Source organism: Electrona antarctica (assembly GCF_951216825.1).
Source record: "Electrona antarctica genome assembly, chromosome: 12".
Taxonomy (NCBI): Eukaryota; Metazoa; Chordata; class Actinopteri; order Myctophiformes; family Myctophidae; genus Electrona; species Electrona antarctica.
In genome coordinates, this window is record NC_136793.1 from 8,907,269 (window position 1) to 8,927,864 (window position 20,596).

Below are 20,596 nucleotides of genomic sequence, written 5' to 3' on the forward strand. Positions count from 1 at the left end.
ACAAAACACAAATACCGCAGACTTTTCACCAGCCTTGTTTAACATTACCAGATGTAACCAGAAGGCCTTTCTGTCTGTTTAGACACCAAGTGGTTGACATTGAGGATGCAGTATAGTTATGTAGAGATATATACAGTACATCTCTATTTCATTTGCATTACAGAGACTGACTGACTGACTGACTGACTGACTGACTGTGACTGACTGGGCCCACATTAACCCATTTAGGCCTGACGTCGAAATAAATAAAACGTCTTCTGAAAGAATATATATTTGCGGTGGCACGCTACGAGCTTGTAGATCTGCTATTTTTCAATAGCTAAATAATGCTTAGTTAAAACACAAACGGGTTCCCGTCCAGAATGGGTTAAACTAGACTAGAGTTCTCAAATCCTGCCTGAAAGATCAAGATGTTCTGGAACGGAGGGCCGGAAACCACAAACAGGAATATTTTTTTTTTTTTTTTTTTTTTTTTTAAACCATTTGAACCCGACCAGATCACACTCTGCGAATCAGTAACACAGAGCAGGCTTTCCTCCGAGTCTGAGGTTACATACCGTCCCAGTCCAGTGTCTGGAAGAAGTTGTTGGCGTTGGTGTCTGTGCTCAGAGGAGACTCGGGCTCCGAGGGGACAGTGGGTCCCTCTGGGAGGACAGGGGGTCCCTCTGGGAGGCCAGGTGTCCCCTCGGGGGGTCCCTCTGGGGTCTGAGCTGGGGTCTGGAGAGAGTCCGAGTCGTAGAAGGCAGAGGAACCAGGCTGTCGGGGCAGCTCTGGTTTACCTGGAGGCAGGCACACGCAGACACACGCACGCACGCATGCGCATGCGCACACACACACACACACACACACACACACACACACACACACACACACACACACACACACACACAGAGGAGGCGGGTTGTGAAAATGTATGCAGTGGTGCGGGGCAGGCTGGGACGAGTCAAATTAAAAATACATGTGGGACCCGAAGGGTCATAAAACACCCTGACCTGCGCAACAATAATTCACACACCGATGGCGGAGGAAACCATGCAAGGCACCAACCTGCTCACTGATGGAGGAAGAAACCATGCAAGGCACCAACCTGCTCATCGGAAGCTATTAGGGGTTCAGAGCATAGACATATAAAGGTGTCTGTATCTCAAAGGAAGGCAACGGGAGGTGATATTGGCGAAGCTTTCCCCCGAGATTCCTTTGCAAAGCAAACGGAAGAACGGAAGGGGACGTTCTGTAGGCCAATCAGAGGCGAGACTCCCTTTTTCCCAGCAGCACTTGCTTTGGCGATGTCCCGTAAAAAGACGCGCTGTGATTGGCCGCGACGCAGCGTGCCTTTGGGATTCCGCTCGACTTCCTCCTCCCGTTGGAAGGCCACTCTACCTCTGATCCACTGCCGCCCCACGACAGTTCAGTGGTGTGATGATGATTTTCTTTTTTTTTCCCCAAGAGTTAAATTAACATTGATTTTACAATATAAATTGAGGGTCCCAGAGATAGAAATGCCATTAAATGGGGGTCTGTAGACTAATATGCATGTCAAACTGGGGGTCCTTGAAATTAAACGGGTTGAGAATCACTGCTAGAGCCGTACAAATCTCTTATGGGGGGGTCCCTGGTATACCTTTTCAAACGGGGGTCCACGGGGCTAATTAGTGTCAATTTGGGGGTCCTTGACATGACAATGTTTGTGAACCACTGCCCTGCTGTACCACGTTGAGATTCTGACGAATTTAAAGTGCGTTCTAAATAAAATCCATTATTATATTATTATTAGGCCTGTCAGTCGATTAAAATATTTAATCGCGATTAATCGCATGATTGCCCATAGTTAATCGCCGATTAATCGCAAATTAATCGCATATTTTTTATCCATTCTAAATATACCTTAAATCAGTGGTTTTCAAGATTTTTCATATCAAGGTCCATTATGTATTCTGCATTTGAGCCACAGACCACCATTTGATGACATTTAGCCTTCCATTTGGTTACCAACTCTCCATCATTTAGCTGGGGACCACCTGGAACCCCCTCAGGGACCACTGGTTCAATCAGAACCACTGCTTTTCAAGTTTTAAATACTCTTATCAACATGGGAGAATGCTTGCTTTATTGCAAATGCCATGGAAGAGGGAAACAAAATCATAAACTCAACTCAACACAGTCTCACACACACACACACACACACACACACACCCAGGCGAGAGCTCTCTCTCCTGTAAGCACGCACGCAGTCAGGCTGTCAACATTAGCTTTAGCATTAGCATGGTCTGTGTAGCATCACGCTATCACAACTGACTATGTTTGTCAACCAAAACTGCCAGAGTTTTGCTTTTGCCCAATGCCCAATTCAAAGAGCTTCTGATCTAACACGTTGTGGAGCAAATGAATTAATAACAAGCCCAACGAACGCGACGACTCGAGTGCTCACAGCTCAACTGCCCAGCCCACACTGGTAGGCTACACTCGATCTGCGCACCGGTCCTGCACAGGCTGACGGACGAGTCACTGGGAGAGAGTGGGGAGAGAGGCGGGGCTCACTGACTGCCTGCATTCACATGAATGCGTCTCTCAACTATTCTGTCAAACTTCACCGTGCGTTAATCGCTCGTTAATTAAATTAACGCCGTTAAAATGACTTTGAGTTAACGCACGATTAACGCGTTAACTTTGACAGCCTTAATTATTATTAGCCTACCGAACTTGCTGAGTATCTCCTGCTGCTCCTCGCGGGACGAGAACAGCAGTTTGGGGTTGAGGCCCTTGGTGCTGAAGGCCTCCCAGGGAGGGGTCTTAGCGCTGGGACGGTCCCGAGACTCCACCTCGATGTCCAGATTCACCTGGAACAGGTCGGGGTACTTCTCCTGGATGTCACACGCATCCAGGTCATACCTGCATACAGCGTGTACGCACACACACGGACAAGCACGCACGCACAGACGGACACACACGCACGCAGACACACACACATGCAAAAATCACACAATTCTGATTTAGTCTCAGTCTTTTGAATAACACACCATTTACATTTTGTCCCATTTTAGTCTAGTCGACTAAATATACAGACTAAACATCAAAGTCTTAGTCACCAACATGAACACCTCCTGAATGTTCCACACAGCACCTCCAGAGTTACTCACTTGGCGAACTTCACCGTGGTGGCGTTTCTGGGTACGAAGCCGGTGTGAAACTGCACCTGGAACATCTTCATGGACGCCATCTGTGGAGAAACACTTTATATGTTCAACATATAGGAGACGTCTCCATCTGTGGAGAAACACTTTATATGTTCAACACATACAGTAGGAGACGCTTCCATCTGTGGAGAAACCCTTTATATGTTCAACGTATAGGAGACGCTTCCATCTGTGGAGAAACCCTTTATATGTTCAACGTATAGGAGACGCTTCCATCTGTGGAGAAACCCTTTATATGTTCAACGTATAGGAGACGTCTCCATCTGTGGAGAAACCCTTTATATGTTCAACGTATAGGAGACGCTTCCATCTGTGGAGAAACCCTTTATATGTTCAACGTATAGGAGACGCTTCCATCTGTGGAGAAACCCTTTATATGTTCAACGTATAGGAGACGCTTCCATCTGTGGAGAAACCCTTTATATGTTCAACGTATAGGAGACGCTTCCATCTGTGGAGAAACCCTTTATATGTTCAACGTATAGGAGACGTCTCCATCTGTGGAGAAACCCTTTATATGTTCAACGTATAGGAGACGCTTCTATCTGTGGAGAAACCCTTTATATGTTCAACGTATAGGAGACGTCTCCATCTGTGGAGAAACCCTTTATATGTTCAACGTATAGGAGACGCTTCTATCTGTGGAGAAACCCTTTATATGTTCAACGTATAGGAGACGCTTCTATCTGTGGAGAAACCCTTTATATGTTCAACGTATAGGAGACGTCTCCATCTGTGGAGAAACCCTTTATATGTTCAACGTATATGAGACGCTTCTATCTGTGGAGAAACCCTTTATATGTTCAACGTATAGGAGACGTCTCCATCTGTGGAGAAACCCTTTATATGTTCAACATATAGGAGACGCTTCTATCTGTGGAGAAACCCTTTATATGTTCAACGTATAGGAGACGTCTCCATCTGTGGAGAAACCCTTTATATGTTCAACGTATAGGAGACGCTTCCATCTGTGGAGAAACCCTTTATATGTTCAACATATAGGAGACGCTTCCATCTGTGGAGAAACCCTTTATATGTTCAACGTATAGGAGACGTCTCCATCTGTGGAGAAACACTTGTTCAACATATAGTAGACAGTGTTGTTTTTGTCAGCACATTTCGACATTTAGACTAGTCGACTAAATCTACAGTTGATTTAGTCGACTAAAATGTATTTTTGGCAGGCCTTGATGCCGTAATGACAGATTTTACACTTGCTGAAAATAGCCGATCTACAAGCTCACAACGCGTCACGCTGCAACGCGTTGTGTGCTTGTAGATTGTCAGTATATTTACTCTTAGTTTTAGTCATCGTAGCTTAGTTTCCATTTAGTTTGTCAGTGAAAAAAGGTCTACGAACATTTTTCGTTGTAGTTTTAGTCGACAAAAACAACACTGGTAGACATACAGGCACTGTACATATAGCACTATAGAGCGTCGCAGTCCCGCCCCTTTCATGACGACGCCAGGCCCAGTCCCGCCCCCTTTCATGACGACGCCAGGCCCAGTCCCGCCCCCTTTCATGACGACGCCAGGCCCAGGAAATAATTCCCAATGCATTTTCCTCATAGACATTTCAAAAAGTATTTATTTAAAGACCTTTTAAGCGTCGTACAAAGCCAACTCGACTTGTGACAAATCATGACAACAAACACACTATTTTGGACCAAACAAATAATTACAAAGAAGAAAAACAACAAAAAAAGGGTTGTAATCTGCCGTTTTTTTTTCTTCTTTCTAATTATTTGTTCGGCCCAACATTTTTTTGTTTGTTGTCATGATTTGTCACAGTACGACGCTTAAAATGTCTTTAAATAAATACTTTTGGAAATGTCTATGAGGAAAATGAACGGGGAATAATTTCCTGGGCCCTGGTAGGGGGCGGGACTGCGACGCTCTATACTAATTGAGCGCTATAATACTATAGCACTCAATTGATAATGCAAACTTTGAACAGGCACAGCTCATGAACCGTTTGACTGTCAGCAATAAAACTTCGATACACATGCAGTATGCGTCTCCTCATGCCGAACAACTTTCGTGCTCTGTGTGTGTGTGTGTGTGTGTGTGTGTGTGTGTGTGTGTGTGTGTGTGTGTGTGTGTGTGTGTGTGTACCTTGGCCTGCAGACGGCCTCCCAGGGTGGACCTAGCGTGGTAGATCACCACCAACACATCTCCTTGAACCGTCACATTGAGAGGAATCTCTGCTTTACCATCCTCTGACCTGAAGTCTCTATGGGAGAGAGACAGAGACAGAGACAGAGAGAGAGAGATTTAATTGTATTTCATTTGAAAGAATCCTTTATTAACACTTACAGCGCTAGCATTTGACAAATTATGATATAATTCACGCCAGCATTTTTCCCTGTTCAGCTCTTATTTTGAAGAGCCAAAAATCTAGACCGGATGTTGTGAACTTATGTTTCGGTTGTGTGATGATGCTGTGTCGTTCCGTGTTTGCCGCGGGTGCTGCTTTAACATGATGCAGAAGGATCGCATTGTCTGCTCTGGGCCTTGGAATAAACCTTGTTTTGACCAAAAATGCCATCTGGGACAAGGATGGCATCTGGGACCAGGAATAGGAGATACAGGCCATCTGGGACAAGGAATAGGAGATACAGGCCATCTGGGACAAGGAATAGGAGATACAGGCCATCTGGGACAAGGAATAGGAGATACAGGCCATCTGGGACAAGGAATAGGAGATACTGGCCATCTGGGACAAGGAATAGGAGATACTGGCCATCTGGGACAAGGAATAGGAGATACTGGCCATCTGGGACAAGGAATAGGAGATACAGGCTATAATATATCTGGGACAAGGAATAGGAGATACAGGCCATCTGGGACAAGGAATAGGAGATACAGGCCATCTGGGACAAGGAATAGGAGATACAGGCCATCTGGGACAAGGAATAGGAGATACTGGCCATCTGGGACAAGGAATAGGAGATACTGGCCATCTGGGACAAGGAATAGGAGATACAGGCCATCTGGGACAAGGAATAGGAGATACAGGCCATCTGGGACAAGGAATAGGAGATACAGGCTATAATATATCTTCTGGCGATTCAGGTCTGCGTGCGTGCGTGTGTGTGTGTGCGTGCGTGTGTGCGTGCGTGCGTGCGTGCGTGCGTGCGTGCGTGCCTATACCTCGTGCGGTCGTACTCCTGCGATGTGGTCAGCACCCTCTGGTCGCCCACCCAGACCTCACAGAAGGGTCTGCAGCCTTGGCGCTGCTTGTTGAACAGCGGGACGGGCGTCATGACGATGGATCTGATGACCAGAGGCTTGCTGTGAGGAACCATGGGCTCGTCCGCCATCATGTCACACATGTACTCCATGTACCTGCGGAGGAAAGTATTCAGAGTACATCATCATGTACTCCATGTACCTGCGGAGGAAAGTATTCAGAGTACATCATCATGTACTCCATGTACCTGCGGAGGAAAGTATTCAGAGTACATCATCATGTACTCCATGTACCTGCGGAGGAAAGTATTCAGAGTACATCATCATGTACTCCATGTACCTGCAGAGGAAAGTATTCAGAGTACATCATCATGTACTCCATGTACCTGCAGAGGAAAGTATTCAGAGTACATCATCATGTACTCCATGTACCTGCGGAGGAAAGTATTCAGAGTAGATCATCATGTACTCCATGTACCTGCAGAGGAAAGTATTCAGAGTACATCATCATGTACTCCATGTACCTGCGGAGGAAAGTATTCAGAGTACATCATCATGTACTCCATGTACCTGCGGAGGAAAGTATTCAGAGTACATCATCATGTACTCCATGTACCTGCGGAGGAAAGTATTCAGAGTACATCATCATGTACTCCATGTACCTGCGGAGGAAAGTATTCAGAGTACATCATCATGTACTCCATGTACCTGCGGAGGAAAGTATTCAGAGTACATCATCATGTACTCCATGTACCTGCAGAGGAAAGTATTCAGAGTACATCATGTACTCAGTAACTAATTACATGTACTCAAGTACTGTATGGGGCCGAGACCCGAGACATGGACCCTCACAGCACAACAGGAAAGAAACCTGGATTTTACTTTTACAAGTGGCACTAGGTGTCACGTGGATGGACCAATCAGAAATGCGGACCTCTATGGGGACCTACTATGGGTCACAGACAAAGTCAGAGAGAGAAGGATGAGGCTGGCAGGGCACTGCGTCAGGCACCCAGAACTAGACGCAGGTAAATGGACTCCATGGGAGCCAACCCAGGGCAAAGCCACAAGGGGGAAGAAGCACCACCTATGTAGACTAGACGCACTGCTGTGTAGAGCTGAAGAACCTGATGTTAGATAGCAAAGTGTGGAGGGCAGCGATCCAGGAATCCCGAGTTGGTGTTGGCTAGACCTTGCTATCTAGTTCAACTCTCTTTACGACTCGCCCGCACGTGTTGCAGCATGACATTGATGTTGATAATTCTTCGCCAACTAAACAATGTGCATATCGCGTTAATCCTGAAAAACGGCATAGCTGTACCTAGCATAAGTGCTTCGAGTTCACCCTGGCCTTTATTTATCAATGTGTCGTAGAAATAACGACAGTGCGGCGAGATCGCCGCAATTCTCAGCATTTATCTTTCGAACTGACTTTGACGTACGTCACGTCAACACTCAAATCGGGTCGGGAGCTGTGGTGCCGGTAGGTTGGCGAGCCACTTGTGGGAGGGGGCTATGCCAGACAGGGATTACCTCTTGTGGGAGGGGGCTATGCCAGGCGGGGGCAGGGCTTACCTCTTGTGGGAGGGGGCTATGCCAGGCAGGGGCTTACCTCTTGTGAGAGGGGGCTATGCCAGGCGGGCAGCGCCTCATGGAGAACATGTAGACGGCAGCCTCAGCCGTGGTGAAGAGACGACAGAAACACAGGAAGGAACACACCGCCACTGCAGACATGGCCCGCCCGTCCTGGAGGGGGGAGAGAGAGAGAGAGAGAGAGACATTAACAGACATGGCCCGCCCGTCTTGGAGGGGGGAGAGAGAGAGAGAGAGAGAGACATTAACAGACATGGCCCGCCCGTCCTGGAGGGGAGGGAGAGGGAGAGGGAGAGAGCGAGAGAGAGAGAGAGAGAGAGAGACATCAGATAAAATCTAACTGATAATTTTAGTAAATGTGTCCTCACAATTTGGCAGAGGAGGGAGAGATCAGCCGTCGCGCAACACTCTCCTCATTCCCCTGTTATCCTCAGTGGAGCAACTGATCTGAATCTGAAGATCATAACAGTTTACTCATGGAGAGATCTAAAGGTCGGAGGTCTTTGGACCAATAAGTGTGAGCTTCAGATTCTGAGGGATCCTCACGGCCCTCTTATCTATATATATCTATAGTATATCTATATACTACCATATGATCGGATTTTGTGAAGAACGATAGCTCAGAACTGCCAAAACTGCAAAAATGGCATAATTTTCACGAAAACAAAACTTATATAGTCCACCAGACAGTGGACTGCACAGATGTTAGGCATAAGACAGTGCAGAGATTAAAATAGGGTGCATTTTGCATCCCAAAACGCAGTTTATAGTTAAGGGACGCAATAAAACAACGACCTCTGCATCCACGGGATGCACTACTGTACTACTGTACTGTTTTTTATTCTAGTTTATTGTACAGATGTTAGGTAGAAGACAGTGGATTGTACAGATGTTAGGTATAAGACAGTGGATTGTACAGATGTTAGGTAGAAGACAGTGGATTGTACAGATGTTAGGTAGAAGACAGTGAACTGCACAGATGTTAGGTATAAGACAGTGGATTGTACAGATGTTAGGTATAAGACAGTGGATTGTACAGGTTGTATTAGGTAGAAGACAGTGGACTGCACAGCTGTTAGGTATAAGACAGTGGATTGCACAGATGTTAGGTATAAGACAGTGGATTGTACAGATGTTAGGTATAAGACAGTGGATTGTACAGATGTTAGGTATAAGACAGTGGATTGCACAGATGTTAGGTATAAGACAGTGGATTGTACAGGTTGTATTAGGTAGAAGACAGTGGACTGCACAGATGTTAGGTATAAGACAGTGGATTGCACAGATGTTAGGTATAAGACAGTGGATTGTACAGATGTTAGGTATAAGACAGTGGATTGTACAGATGTTAGGTATAAGACAGTGGATTGCACAGATGTTAGGTATAAGACAGTGGATTGTACAGAAGTTAGGTATAAGACAGTGGATTGTACAGATGTTAGGTATAAGACAGTGGATTGTACAGATGTTAGGTATAAGACAGTGGACTGTACAGATGTTAGGTATAAGACAGTGGATTGTACAGATGTTGCCTACCAGACAGTGGACGATGCAGATGTTTCTCTGGTCCTGTTTGAGCCAGAGGTGCATGTTCTTACACACACTGTAGAGGCTGCGGAGGTTGGGAGCCCTGCGCACCTGCCAGTTACACTCTGATACCTGTCAACGCACACACACACACACACACACACACACACACACACACACACACACACACACACACACACACACACACACACACACACACACACACACACACAGTTAGCCCTGCGGACCTGCCAGTTACACTCCGATACCTGTCAGCGCGCGCACACACTGCCTGCCAGTTACACTCTGAGGCCTGGCAACGTACGCACGCGAACACGCACGCACGCACAGACACACACACTCACCCGGTTGTGGAAGCGCGAGGGTCTGTAGGAGCGTTTGGTCAGGTTGTAGACGGCGTAGTGACCGGCATGACGAGAGTCCAGAAACAACCGCACGTCTTCGATATTGTTCTTTATGGCTGACTCCACCCCCTCTGCTGGGAATGACATCACTGAGGGAGGGGGGGGGGGGGGGAGAGAGAGAGAGAGAGAGAGAGAGAGAGAGAGAGAGAGAGAGAGAGACAGAGAGAGAGAGACAGTGTTACTTCATTGCCGAGCAACCCAATGCTAATGTATGTAGCATAGCGACCGGGGTCTATCATATAGCACTATGCTAATGTATGTAGCATAGCGACCGGCGTCTATCATATAGCACTATGCTAATGTTGTAGCATAGCGCCCGGGGTCTATCATATACCACTATGCTAATCTATGTAGCATAGCGACTGGGGTCTATCATAAACAACCACTATGCTAATGTATGTAGCATAGTGCCCGGGGTCTATCATATACCACTATGCTAATCTATGTAGCATAGCGACTGGGGTCTATCATAAACAACCACTATGCTAATGTATGTAGCATAGCGCCCGGGGTCTATCATACACCACTATAAAGGACCATGAGGCGTAGATCTACGTCAATAGCAGTGAATGTGTTTTAATAGCATTAATAACAGTCCATTCATACCTGCTACTCTCGACGTGATGTAGGAAATATCCAGATCTCCTTTAGCGTAGCTGAGACCCAAAACACAGGAATAAATACCAACAATAAGTGTAACACATTAATATTACATAAATACATACATACATACATACAATATTAACGCACACTTAAATTAATTAGATAACTCACAAAAACAATGAACAAATATTATAGATGCATAAGTATGCATATAATGTAATTTATCTAGGCCAGGGGTGGGCAACTTTGATGATGGAGAGGGCCACTATATTTCCACACTCACTCCCTAGGGCCATATATTACTGTCGTAGCAAAAATAGCCGATCTACAAGCTCAAAACGCGTCGCGCTGCGACGCGTTTTGAGCTTGTAGATCGGCTATTTTTGCTATATTCGAATTGAAATCTTGAATTATCTTTTGCTATTTTTTAATTGGAATCCTGAAAATTAACATTTTTATGTAATTTCAAATGCAATGAGCTACTAATTTAGACTGAAGTAATTAAAGCGGGTCACGTTTGCATGTTGTGGAATTGTAACAGCTGAAACCAATATTATATCAGTATTCTGACATTAACCTGAGGGCCACATTAAGTGAAGGTGGGGGCCGCATGTGGCCCCCGGGCCGCCAGTTGCCCAGCCCTGATCTAGGCGTTCGGCTCTGCTACATTTTCTCCCTGCTCGGCAAGAATTATACAACCATCATTAAACATTAATAGCAGGGAGATAGATATAAAATAACAACCCCCCCCATGGGGAACAGAAATAATAGCAGAGCCCACCGGTGGTGCTGGGGTGGTGGTGGTGCTGGGGTGGTGGTGGTGGGAGCAAACAGAACTAATAGCAGAGCCCACCGGTGGTGCTGGGGTGGTGGTGGTGCTGGGGTGGTGGTGGTGGGAGCAAACAGAACTAATAGCAGAGCGGTGGTGCTGGGGTGGTGTTGGTGGGAGCAAACAGAACTAATAGCAGAGCCCACCGGTGGTGGTGGTGGGAGCAAACAGAACTAATAGCAGAGCCCACCGGTGGTGCTGGGGTGGTGGTGGTGCTGGGGTGGTGGTGGTGGGAGCAAACAGAACTAATAGCAGAGCGGTGGTGCTGGGGTGGTGTTGGTGGGAGCAAACAGAACTAATAGCAGAGCCCACCGGTGGTGGTGGTGGGAGCAAACAGAACTAATAGCAGAGCCCACCGGTGGTGCTGGGGTGGTGGTGGTGGGAGCAAACAGAACTAATAGCAGAGCCCACCGGTGGTGGTGGTGGGAGCAAACAGAACTAATAGCATAGCCCACCGGTGGTGCTGGGGTGGTGGTGGTGGGAGCAAACAGAACTAATAGCAGAGCGGTGGTGCTGGGGTGGTGGTGGTGGGAGCAAACAGAACTAATAGCAGAGCGGTGGTGCTGGGGTGGTGGTGGTGGGAGCAAACAGAACTAATAGCAGAGCGGTGGTGCTGGGGTGGTGGTGGTGGGAGCAAACAGAACTAATAGCAGAGCGGTGGTGCTGGGGTGGTGGTGGTGGGAGCAAACAGAACTAATAGCAGAGCGGTGGTGCTGGGGTGGTGGTGGTGGGAGCAAACAGAACTAATAGCAGAGCCCACCGGTGGTGCTGGGGTGGTGGTGGTGGGAGCAAACAGAACTAATAGCAGAGCGGTGGTGCTGGGGTGGTGGTGGTGGGAGCAAACAGAACTAATAGCAGAGCGGTGGTGCTGGGGTGGTGTTGGTGGGAGCAAACAGAACTAATAGCAGAGCGGTGGTGCTGGGGTGGTGGTGGTGGGAGCAAACAGTGCATAACAACAACCAGGAACGCACATGCAGAAGGAACGCAGGAAGAACACAGAATTAGGTGAGCTTAAATACGCCGCCAAGTTGGTCAGCTGATGCCACGTCAGCAAATGACGTATTTGTCTTACATAACACTGAATACACCCCCTGAATACACCCACATGGTAAGTAAGGGATATTGGCTGGGTTTCCCGAACGCATTTAGTGTAAGACTTGTAGTGCCGCACATGCTCAGATGCCCTCTAGGCCGCACACAGAAGCCTGTGAACATAGACATTCCGTGCATAGATGTGCCACGCAATGGTAGGCCTCAGGCCTAAAAATAAATAAATAATATATATATATACGGGCACTGCTTCGTCTATTTCTCGCTCAAATGTTTTCAAAAACATTTTTGAGAGCAATGTTTAGCTGTAAATGACATTGTGTGTGACAGCCATGTGGCTGTCATGTTGGAAACAGCAGTAAATCAAGCGGGGCACAGCAGGTGCACCGAGGGTTTGATTAGGCATCGGCCTGTTATAGATCGGTCATTATCAAGAATTATACAACAGGTCGTTTTGAGGAAGCATTCTGATTGGTTGAACATCTTTCTAGCCGTGCTTCAAACCACATTATTTCAAGGCCTAATCAAAACAAACAATTCAGCCGTGCTTTTCTCTCAGAGCGCAGCAGACTCTGTGGCTAGGCTAGCTAGTTTCTTCAAAATATGACTCCTATCGTCGTTGAAATGGGCCTGGGACTTATCTAAAAGACCATCCCTGCATCCTGGGACTCACTACATTGAAAACCTATTTACATCACTGCACACGCACACTAACACACACACACACACACGTTGCTGGTTGCCTATAGACGAGGCAGCCAAATGAGCCAATCAGGACGATAGGTCAGGACGATAGGTAGTAGCCAATGAGAAAGCTAGGTGGAGTGAAAGCCGAGCAGAGAGAACATAGACCAGCTGTGCTTACAACACAGCAGCTGGTTAAAACTAAGGGGACCCATAACAATGTGTCTGTGGCCCACACATGGGTCCCGACCCACTGTCGGGAGTGCTTTAAACCACTGCAACATCACAGCAAAACACAGCAGATACGCTACGCTACGCTACGTTACGCATATATACGCAAGACCCGATCGGTCCAAACCGGTCAGCTTTCATTAGGCTCCACTTAGACTGCAGTCACATCAAATCAAATCGGATCTTTTGGCCCGAGCGTTCACACTGCTGTTTGCAAGTGACCAGATCTGATCTGTGTGTTCAGACTGGCAGCCAAATCCAGCCTGAATCAGATCTGTGCCACATCATCCAGATTGGAGTCTGAGTTTGTTTGAATAAGTCTAAACTAGGCATGTAACGATATATCGTATATCGATATATATCAATATTAATCTCGACGATATGAATCGATTTAATAATTATTTTTTTTAATTATTGTTTTTCTTTTTTTTAAGGGGGGCTAGTGAATGTGTGTGTGTGATATGAAATGTGAGCTTTAATCATATTCCATCATATTCAAGTGCTTTTGGAGAGAAATGAGACACTGAGTCACTTTCAGTAGTAGAGCACTGTAGCGGGGGGGGGGGGGGGGGTGCATACTTAGTTTAGACTAGTCATTGGTTAGACATGGGTTAAGGTTAGGTTTAGGTGTGCTGCCCCATGGGATTTAGGGTTTAGGGTGAGGGTTTGACATGGGTTGTAGTTGTAGGACTAATGACTAGTCTAAACCTAGTCTAAAAAGTACTGTGTGTCTGTGCCCAGGTGATGTTGATGCTCATCAATACATCAAGGAAGGCAATTATGTTTCTGCACTGTCCAAAGTAATGCTACTTCTTTTGCAATGTAGTTAAATTAAAAAAAATTGAAAAAAGCTCAGGGGGGAGATAATTATATAAAATAAACATAAAAACGGTAATTTTTCTGGAAAATATTTTTTGTTTAACATATTGTGGAAAAATCGTATCGTGAACCTCATATCGTGATACGAATCGTATCGTGAGTTGAGTGAATCGTTACATGCCTAGTCTGAATGCAAACGAGTTCACATGGAATCCGATTTAGATCAGGTTACTGCATTCAGACTGAGACGGATCTCCTCAAATCAGATTTGAAACCACATCTGAATGTGAAAATCACATTGGAGAAAAAAAACGGAATCAAAATCCATGTGACTTGTACGTGACCTGCCTGCATTTAGACTCATTTAAACAAATCAGATTCCAATCTGGATGATGTGGAACAGATCTGATTCAGGCTGGATTCGGCTGCCAGTCTGAACACACAGATCTGATCTGGTGTGAACGGTCGGGCCAAAAGATCAGATTTGAGAAATAACTCAGATTTGACTGGATGGGACTGCAGTGCAAGTAAGTGAGGCTCTTGTAATATGCATTAAAGCAGGGCTTGACATTAAGGCTTGCCCGCTTGTCCGGGACAAGTAATAAATCTTTCCGGACAAGTGCATCAAAATGGGCCTGTTTTCTCAACTCGCTGTTTCTCTGCAAGACATTACTCTATAAACCAATATGTCCATTTGAAGCTATGATTCCCTGCTTTCATATGACATGACAAAAACGAAAATTCAAAAAAATCCAAAGGCAGTCCCTCAGTCAAATTTGGTCACAAATAATGGACCTTTATGTGAAAACAGTTGAAAACCACTGCTGTAGGGCCTACTACTAGACTGCTAAAGTGTGTGCGCATGTGCGTGTGTGCGCACACACACACACACACACACACACACACACACACACACACACACACACACACACACACACACACACACACACACACACACACACACACACACACACACACACACACACACACACACACACACACACACACACTAGAGTGAGAACACACACACACTAGAGTGAGAACACACACTGAGGGCGGATGTGGGCGTGACCCATATTTACCTGGGGCTGCTGGGTAATGTAGGCACATAGGGACCATGTGTGTATGGGGGGAGCGGGGGGGGGGGGGGGGGGCAGCAGAGAAAATACACAACCAAATAAAACCACAAACAAACAAAAGAACAAAACAAGAAGGAAAACAAAAGGATGAAGTGAATGATAGCCGGACAGTGATCATGCCTCGGGAATGGATATCCAACATGCTCACAGTTTTCTGAAAAACCCTATGTTTCTATATCAGTGGTTCTCAAAACATTGTCATGTCAAGGACCCCCAGAAATATATGTAATTGGCCGCTGACCCCCATCTGAAAATATGTTGTTCCAGGGACCCCCCCAGAAGCAAAGATTTGAGTTAAAAACGTTCGGCTCTGAAAGAATATATATTCAAAGATTTGCTCCACGTTTTCACAATTTTTCCAAAAATAGCTAAAGTATAACATAATGCTTAAAAGACCAAAAGGGGTTCCCGTCCTGAATGGGGTAAAACTCCAAGAATGAACAGTGAACGAGGTAAGACTGCCTTCATCTTTTACGCTCACAGTGCAGAAAGATAGCGGATGTCGACACCCATTTAACCGGAAATGACGACGGCCAGATTCGGTCAAAATCGGCATAATGGTGAAGTTACCGCCACAATCAGGACTGAGTGTCTAATACTATATGCTTGCTCCATTAAAATGAGATATATTGTGTATATCACAGATTTTTCTATTGGCAATCAAATGATGAATTAAAAATCACACCTGTGTGAACTGAGTGGTGCAAGGTCTTATATAGTCTGATCAGCTATGTCAGTGACGTCACACACTAACCATACTAACCATAGTAACCATGCTCACCTGTGCACGGACACGTACACAGGTACACAAACATACAGACAAAGCTGGTTATTGGAGTGGTTTGCACCACTCAAAAATATGAATGGAGCTGGCAGAAGGCCCTGAAACGCTGCTATTGGGGTAGCAGTCCAAGGGTTAAATAACGCTGAAAACTAACTAGCCGCCATCTTAGCTTCAACAATGGACTTTCTTACCTGGCCACTGATTGGATGACCTTAGAGGACGTGTCCTTTATATTGGTCAGGAAGCGTTCGGTCCCGCCTTTCAGGATGTCCAGGAAACCACTCCCTGATTGGTCAGCATCGTACAGTCCTCCTAGAGCATGGGAACAAACGATGATTGGTCAGGATCATACACTCCTACTAGAGCAAGAAAGGCGCGCGCGCGCACGCACGCACGCACGCACGCACACGAACACACAGTGTGTTACCTGCGTTGTTGTGCAGGTTGTGTATCTGCGTGGGCGGCTGCGCTCCGTTGTTGCCGAACCCTCCGTTGTGTTCCAACAGCTGCAGACAGGAAAGAGTTAATTTTGTTTTCCCCATTGAGACGGCATTCTAGAAAACGTCTTCTAAAGCACCACAGTTTTCTGACATCTGTGGTTCTCAAATGTTTTCACGTCAAGGATCCCAAAAAATGATATGAATTCGGCCCCATCTGAAAATATGTTGTTCCAGGGACCCCACAGAAGTCAATATTGTGAACCAGCTTGACTGAGGGACTGACATTGGAGTTTTTGTCATATGTCATATGAAAGCTGGGAATCATAGCTTCAAATTGACATATTGGTTGACTTGTTCAGTTTGACCCACCAGTTTTGGAGACATATTAAAAATATTAAAACAGTTTTAAAATGCATGGTGTAGTCCCTTTAAATTAATACAAATGTTAGCTTGAGGATCAGTTGTCTGTCTGTCTGTCTGTCTGTCTGTCACTCTGCCTGCCTGTCTGTCTGTCTGTCTGTCTGTCTGTCTGTCTGTCTGTCTGTCTGTCTGTCTGTGGCAGCTGTACACACAGAGACTGGAATGGAGAAGAGAGACTTCTTTGTGGACGACTTGGGGTTGGCACTCACGCACGCACGCACGCACGCACGCACGCACGCACGCACAAACAGGTGTTCAGAACAATGACTCTGTCCTCAGAAGGCATGTGACTCACTCATTCTGGGCACATTCCTTGATTTCCCACGATTTTGTAACCAATTTATTTTTTCTCCACCCGGTTCCAACTGCCTCAGCTGTAATTAATTAACAACACTGACACACACACACCTCTGTGATGGGGGACTTGGGGTTGACGTTGCGTGCAGCTGCGATCTCCTGCAACTGATTGACCAACTCTGTGATCGACAGACGCTCCTCTGGATTTATCTTCAACATGGACCCTGGAGAGGAGAGGAGAGGAGAGGATGTTACCGTTTACATATCGATATAGAGACACACGGGGACTACAAATCTCACGCCCCCAAATGTGACAGCGGCCCCACTTCTGGTCCGTTTCAACGGTGTACTGCAGCTGCCAATGCAATCCCTATGAGAGGCATCATAAAATACCCTAATTTAACTGGTTCATTACTGAAGCTGTAGCGTTCCAATAAAGTGTCCCATGTGTTTGATTTGTCCTTTTCAATGTCACATAGGCATCTCAATATACATCCCACAATGTACTATAATATACTCCATCAGTTTGTGAAAAGTGCTAGCATTGTAAATCTCAAGTCAAAGGGGTCACACGGTATATACGTCACGGTTGCATCCCTTGAGGTTTTCAATACCCAGATATATTTGTTGTGTTTCGTTTTATATGCTATGTATTTGTGGAAATTTATCCAAACAGCATCTTGCAAGACTTCAAATCAATATAGTCTTCTAGTATGGAATTCTCCTTTAAAACGGTAATGTACGAATCAGCTGGTGGTGAACGGTGTATTAGAACATTAAAACGGTAACGTACGTATCAGCTCGTGGTAAACGGTGTACTTGACGTCGTTCTGAGGGATGGAGTACTTTCCGTTGACGATCTGCAGCTTGGCTCCTTCCTCGAACGGATGCTGTTTAAAACACAGCATGTAGAGAATGCAGCCCAGCGCCTGAAACACAACGCGCAGAGTAAGAATATACCTCCAGACAGGGTAAAAATATACCACAAGACAGGGTAAAAATATACCACAAGACAGGGTAAAAATATACCACAAGACAGGGTAAAAATATACCTCAAGACATGGTAAATATATACCACAAGATATGGTAAGAATACAGCCCAGTGCCTGAAAAATCCAATACAAGGTAAAAACAAATCACACCCATGTGAAGTGAGGGGTGCTCTTATCATCATACATCATCTCATACTGGCCCCACCAAAGAGGTCCAGGTGTTTTTTTGTGCAAAAACTCCTTATTGGCTATTTCCCCTACCATAAGCCCTCAATTAATTGCATTGAATGGGAATTGAATGGGGCTATGGGGTGTTGTGCTAATTCGCTTATTTCCATCGAAATTGTGTGCCGCTTGGGATATTATTTACATTATGAAGAGAGGATATATACAAAAAAATAATAATTTTGAGCGATGGAAATAAGCGAATTACCACAACACCACATAGCCCCATTCAATTCCGATTCAATGCAATTCATTTAGGGCTTATGGTAGGGGAAATAGCCAATAAGGAGCTTTTGCACAAAATAACACCTGGACCTCTTTGGTAGGGACGGAACAACTACAAAGAAAGGTAAGAAAGCCTTTTAGTATGGAATTCTCCTTTAACACCTAGAACGCCCAGGACGAAGTATCTTCGTCTTATCTATTAGTAACGCCCGACACCCAGGACGAAGTATTGTCCAAAAGACGAAGTTTATTGATATGAAAACGGATCGCATGGTTACACAGCCTGGGAGCGCCTGTTTTGAGAATCTCGATGTTGCGTAAAGTGAAAAACTTTAATAACTCGTGATCTAAATCATCCCGTCTAATTATGAAAAAAGATCCTGTGTTTGACGGTCCAGTCGCTAGTCGCGATAGATTTATTCTTACCTCCCGTTGTTTTCGATCGACTTTGAAATGGCGTGGCTATTGTTAGCTGCTACACACACACACATTCACAACAACATCCAGTCCGTCGGTAAAAGTAGTCCGCCCGACTGGGCGCTATAATGTAATGGATTAATTAACCCCGGGCGTTCTAGGTGTTAATAGGAGGGGGGGGGGGGGGAATCATGGGCGCTCTTATCATCGTCCACAAATGACAAAATAAATTAAATTCTCTATTCATTGTCAATGTGAAGGACTTTGTGTAGGACGAAAATAGCCGATTTGCTGTTTACATATGACAAAGATTCTCCATTCCTTGTCAATGGGAATGCAATGTTTGTGTAAGACGGAAATCTACATTAATAGCTGAATATACTGTAGGAAGGGCTGGCACCCCTCAAAAATATACCACAACACATGGTAAAAATCAGACCCGTCTGAAGTGAGTGGTGCTGTACTGTACTGTACTGTACTGTACTGTACTGTACTGCACTGTACTGTACTGTACTGTACTGTACTGTACTGTACTGTACTGTACTGTACTGTACTGTACAAGCCCTCCTCCTTTGCCTGTGTGTGTCTGTGTGTTAGGCTGTGCAACAGTGACACTTGGTGGTGAACAAACGCTATAACGCTTACATATGCAAGAATGATGCAACTTCTGCGCCTTTTCGCATCGAGTTGAATCCCGTGAACAAGACACGTTTTAAATTGGGATAGTATACTCTCCACTCTAAGTAAAGTAGGCAGGGAGAAGATCACCCCATTCTGGGCGGGAAGCTCATAGCGCGGCACCAAGTGCCGCACTACGAGCTTGTAGGTCTGCTATTTTTGAAAAATCGTGGGGGGGGGGGGGGAACAACAACATATTTTGAGATGGGGGTAAGCGGCCTAGTCCTTGACATGAACTATTGAGTGATATAGGCCTAGAAACACAGGTATTTTCAAACACAGGCATTTCAGAAAACTGTCAGGATTTAGAAGAATTATTTTTGACGTCAGGCCTAAATGGGTTAAAAATGGGTGAAAAAATTGGTGGAAAATAAAATCGATGCATAGATTAATTGCGATGTGGATATGGATATGGATATGAATCGATTCAAAAATGTCAAAAATATATATTTCTTTATAATACCGTTATATATATTTTTTTATGTTGGTACATAATTCATATTCTCTCTCTCCCCAGATTAGCTCTCACCCAGATGTCCTGCTTCTCAGCGCACACATGCACACACACACACACACACACACACTCTGCTTTTCAACACACACGCACGCGCGCGCACACACTCACTCACCCATATGTCTTGCTTCTCATTGATGGGGTAGTTGGAATACAGGTCAATCATCTCGGGGGTTCTGTAGGCTGGAGTGGTGTTCCTCGTTATCTGCAGGGGTGGAAAGGGTACCATACTCAAATTATTTACACACTCGCATGACTGTAGTAAGGCCAGGTACCACACAAGCTGACTTCAGGTCATGACTGTAGTAAGGCCAGGTG

At 45.5% G+C, this 20,596-nt stretch overlaps 1 protein-coding gene across 2 annotated transcripts in view; it reads right to left on the reverse strand.

Moving 5' to 3' along the window:
• The window catches only part of gak (cyclin G associated kinase), a 49,568-nt gene that overhangs the window by 12,320 nt on the left and 16,652 nt on the right, over positions 1-20,596 (reverse strand). For both annotated transcript variants that reach the window (XM_079516803.1, XM_079516802.1), the window contains exons 7-20: positions 20,394-20,483; positions 18,021-18,156; positions 17,339-17,451; positions 16,498-16,576; positions 16,262-16,382; positions 10,538-10,587; positions 9,872-10,020; positions 9,516-9,638; positions 7,999-8,132; positions 6,348-6,542; positions 5,310-5,427; positions 3,138-3,217; positions 2,696-2,889; positions 558-779 (exon numbers count right to left, since the gene is read on the reverse strand). In XM_079516803.1, the coding sequence (XP_079372929.1) occupies positions 558-779; positions 2,696-2,889; positions 3,138-3,217; positions 5,310-5,427; positions 6,348-6,542; positions 7,999-8,132; positions 9,516-9,638; positions 9,872-10,020; positions 10,538-10,587; positions 16,262-16,382; positions 16,498-16,576; positions 17,339-17,451; positions 18,021-18,156; positions 20,394-20,483 (1,804 nt within the window). The remainder of the gene's footprint in view (positions 1-557; positions 780-2,695; positions 2,890-3,137; positions 3,218-5,309; positions 5,428-6,347; positions 6,543-7,998; positions 8,133-9,515; positions 9,639-9,871; positions 10,021-10,537; positions 10,588-16,261; positions 16,383-16,497; positions 16,577-17,338; positions 17,452-18,020; positions 18,157-20,393; positions 20,484-20,596) is intronic.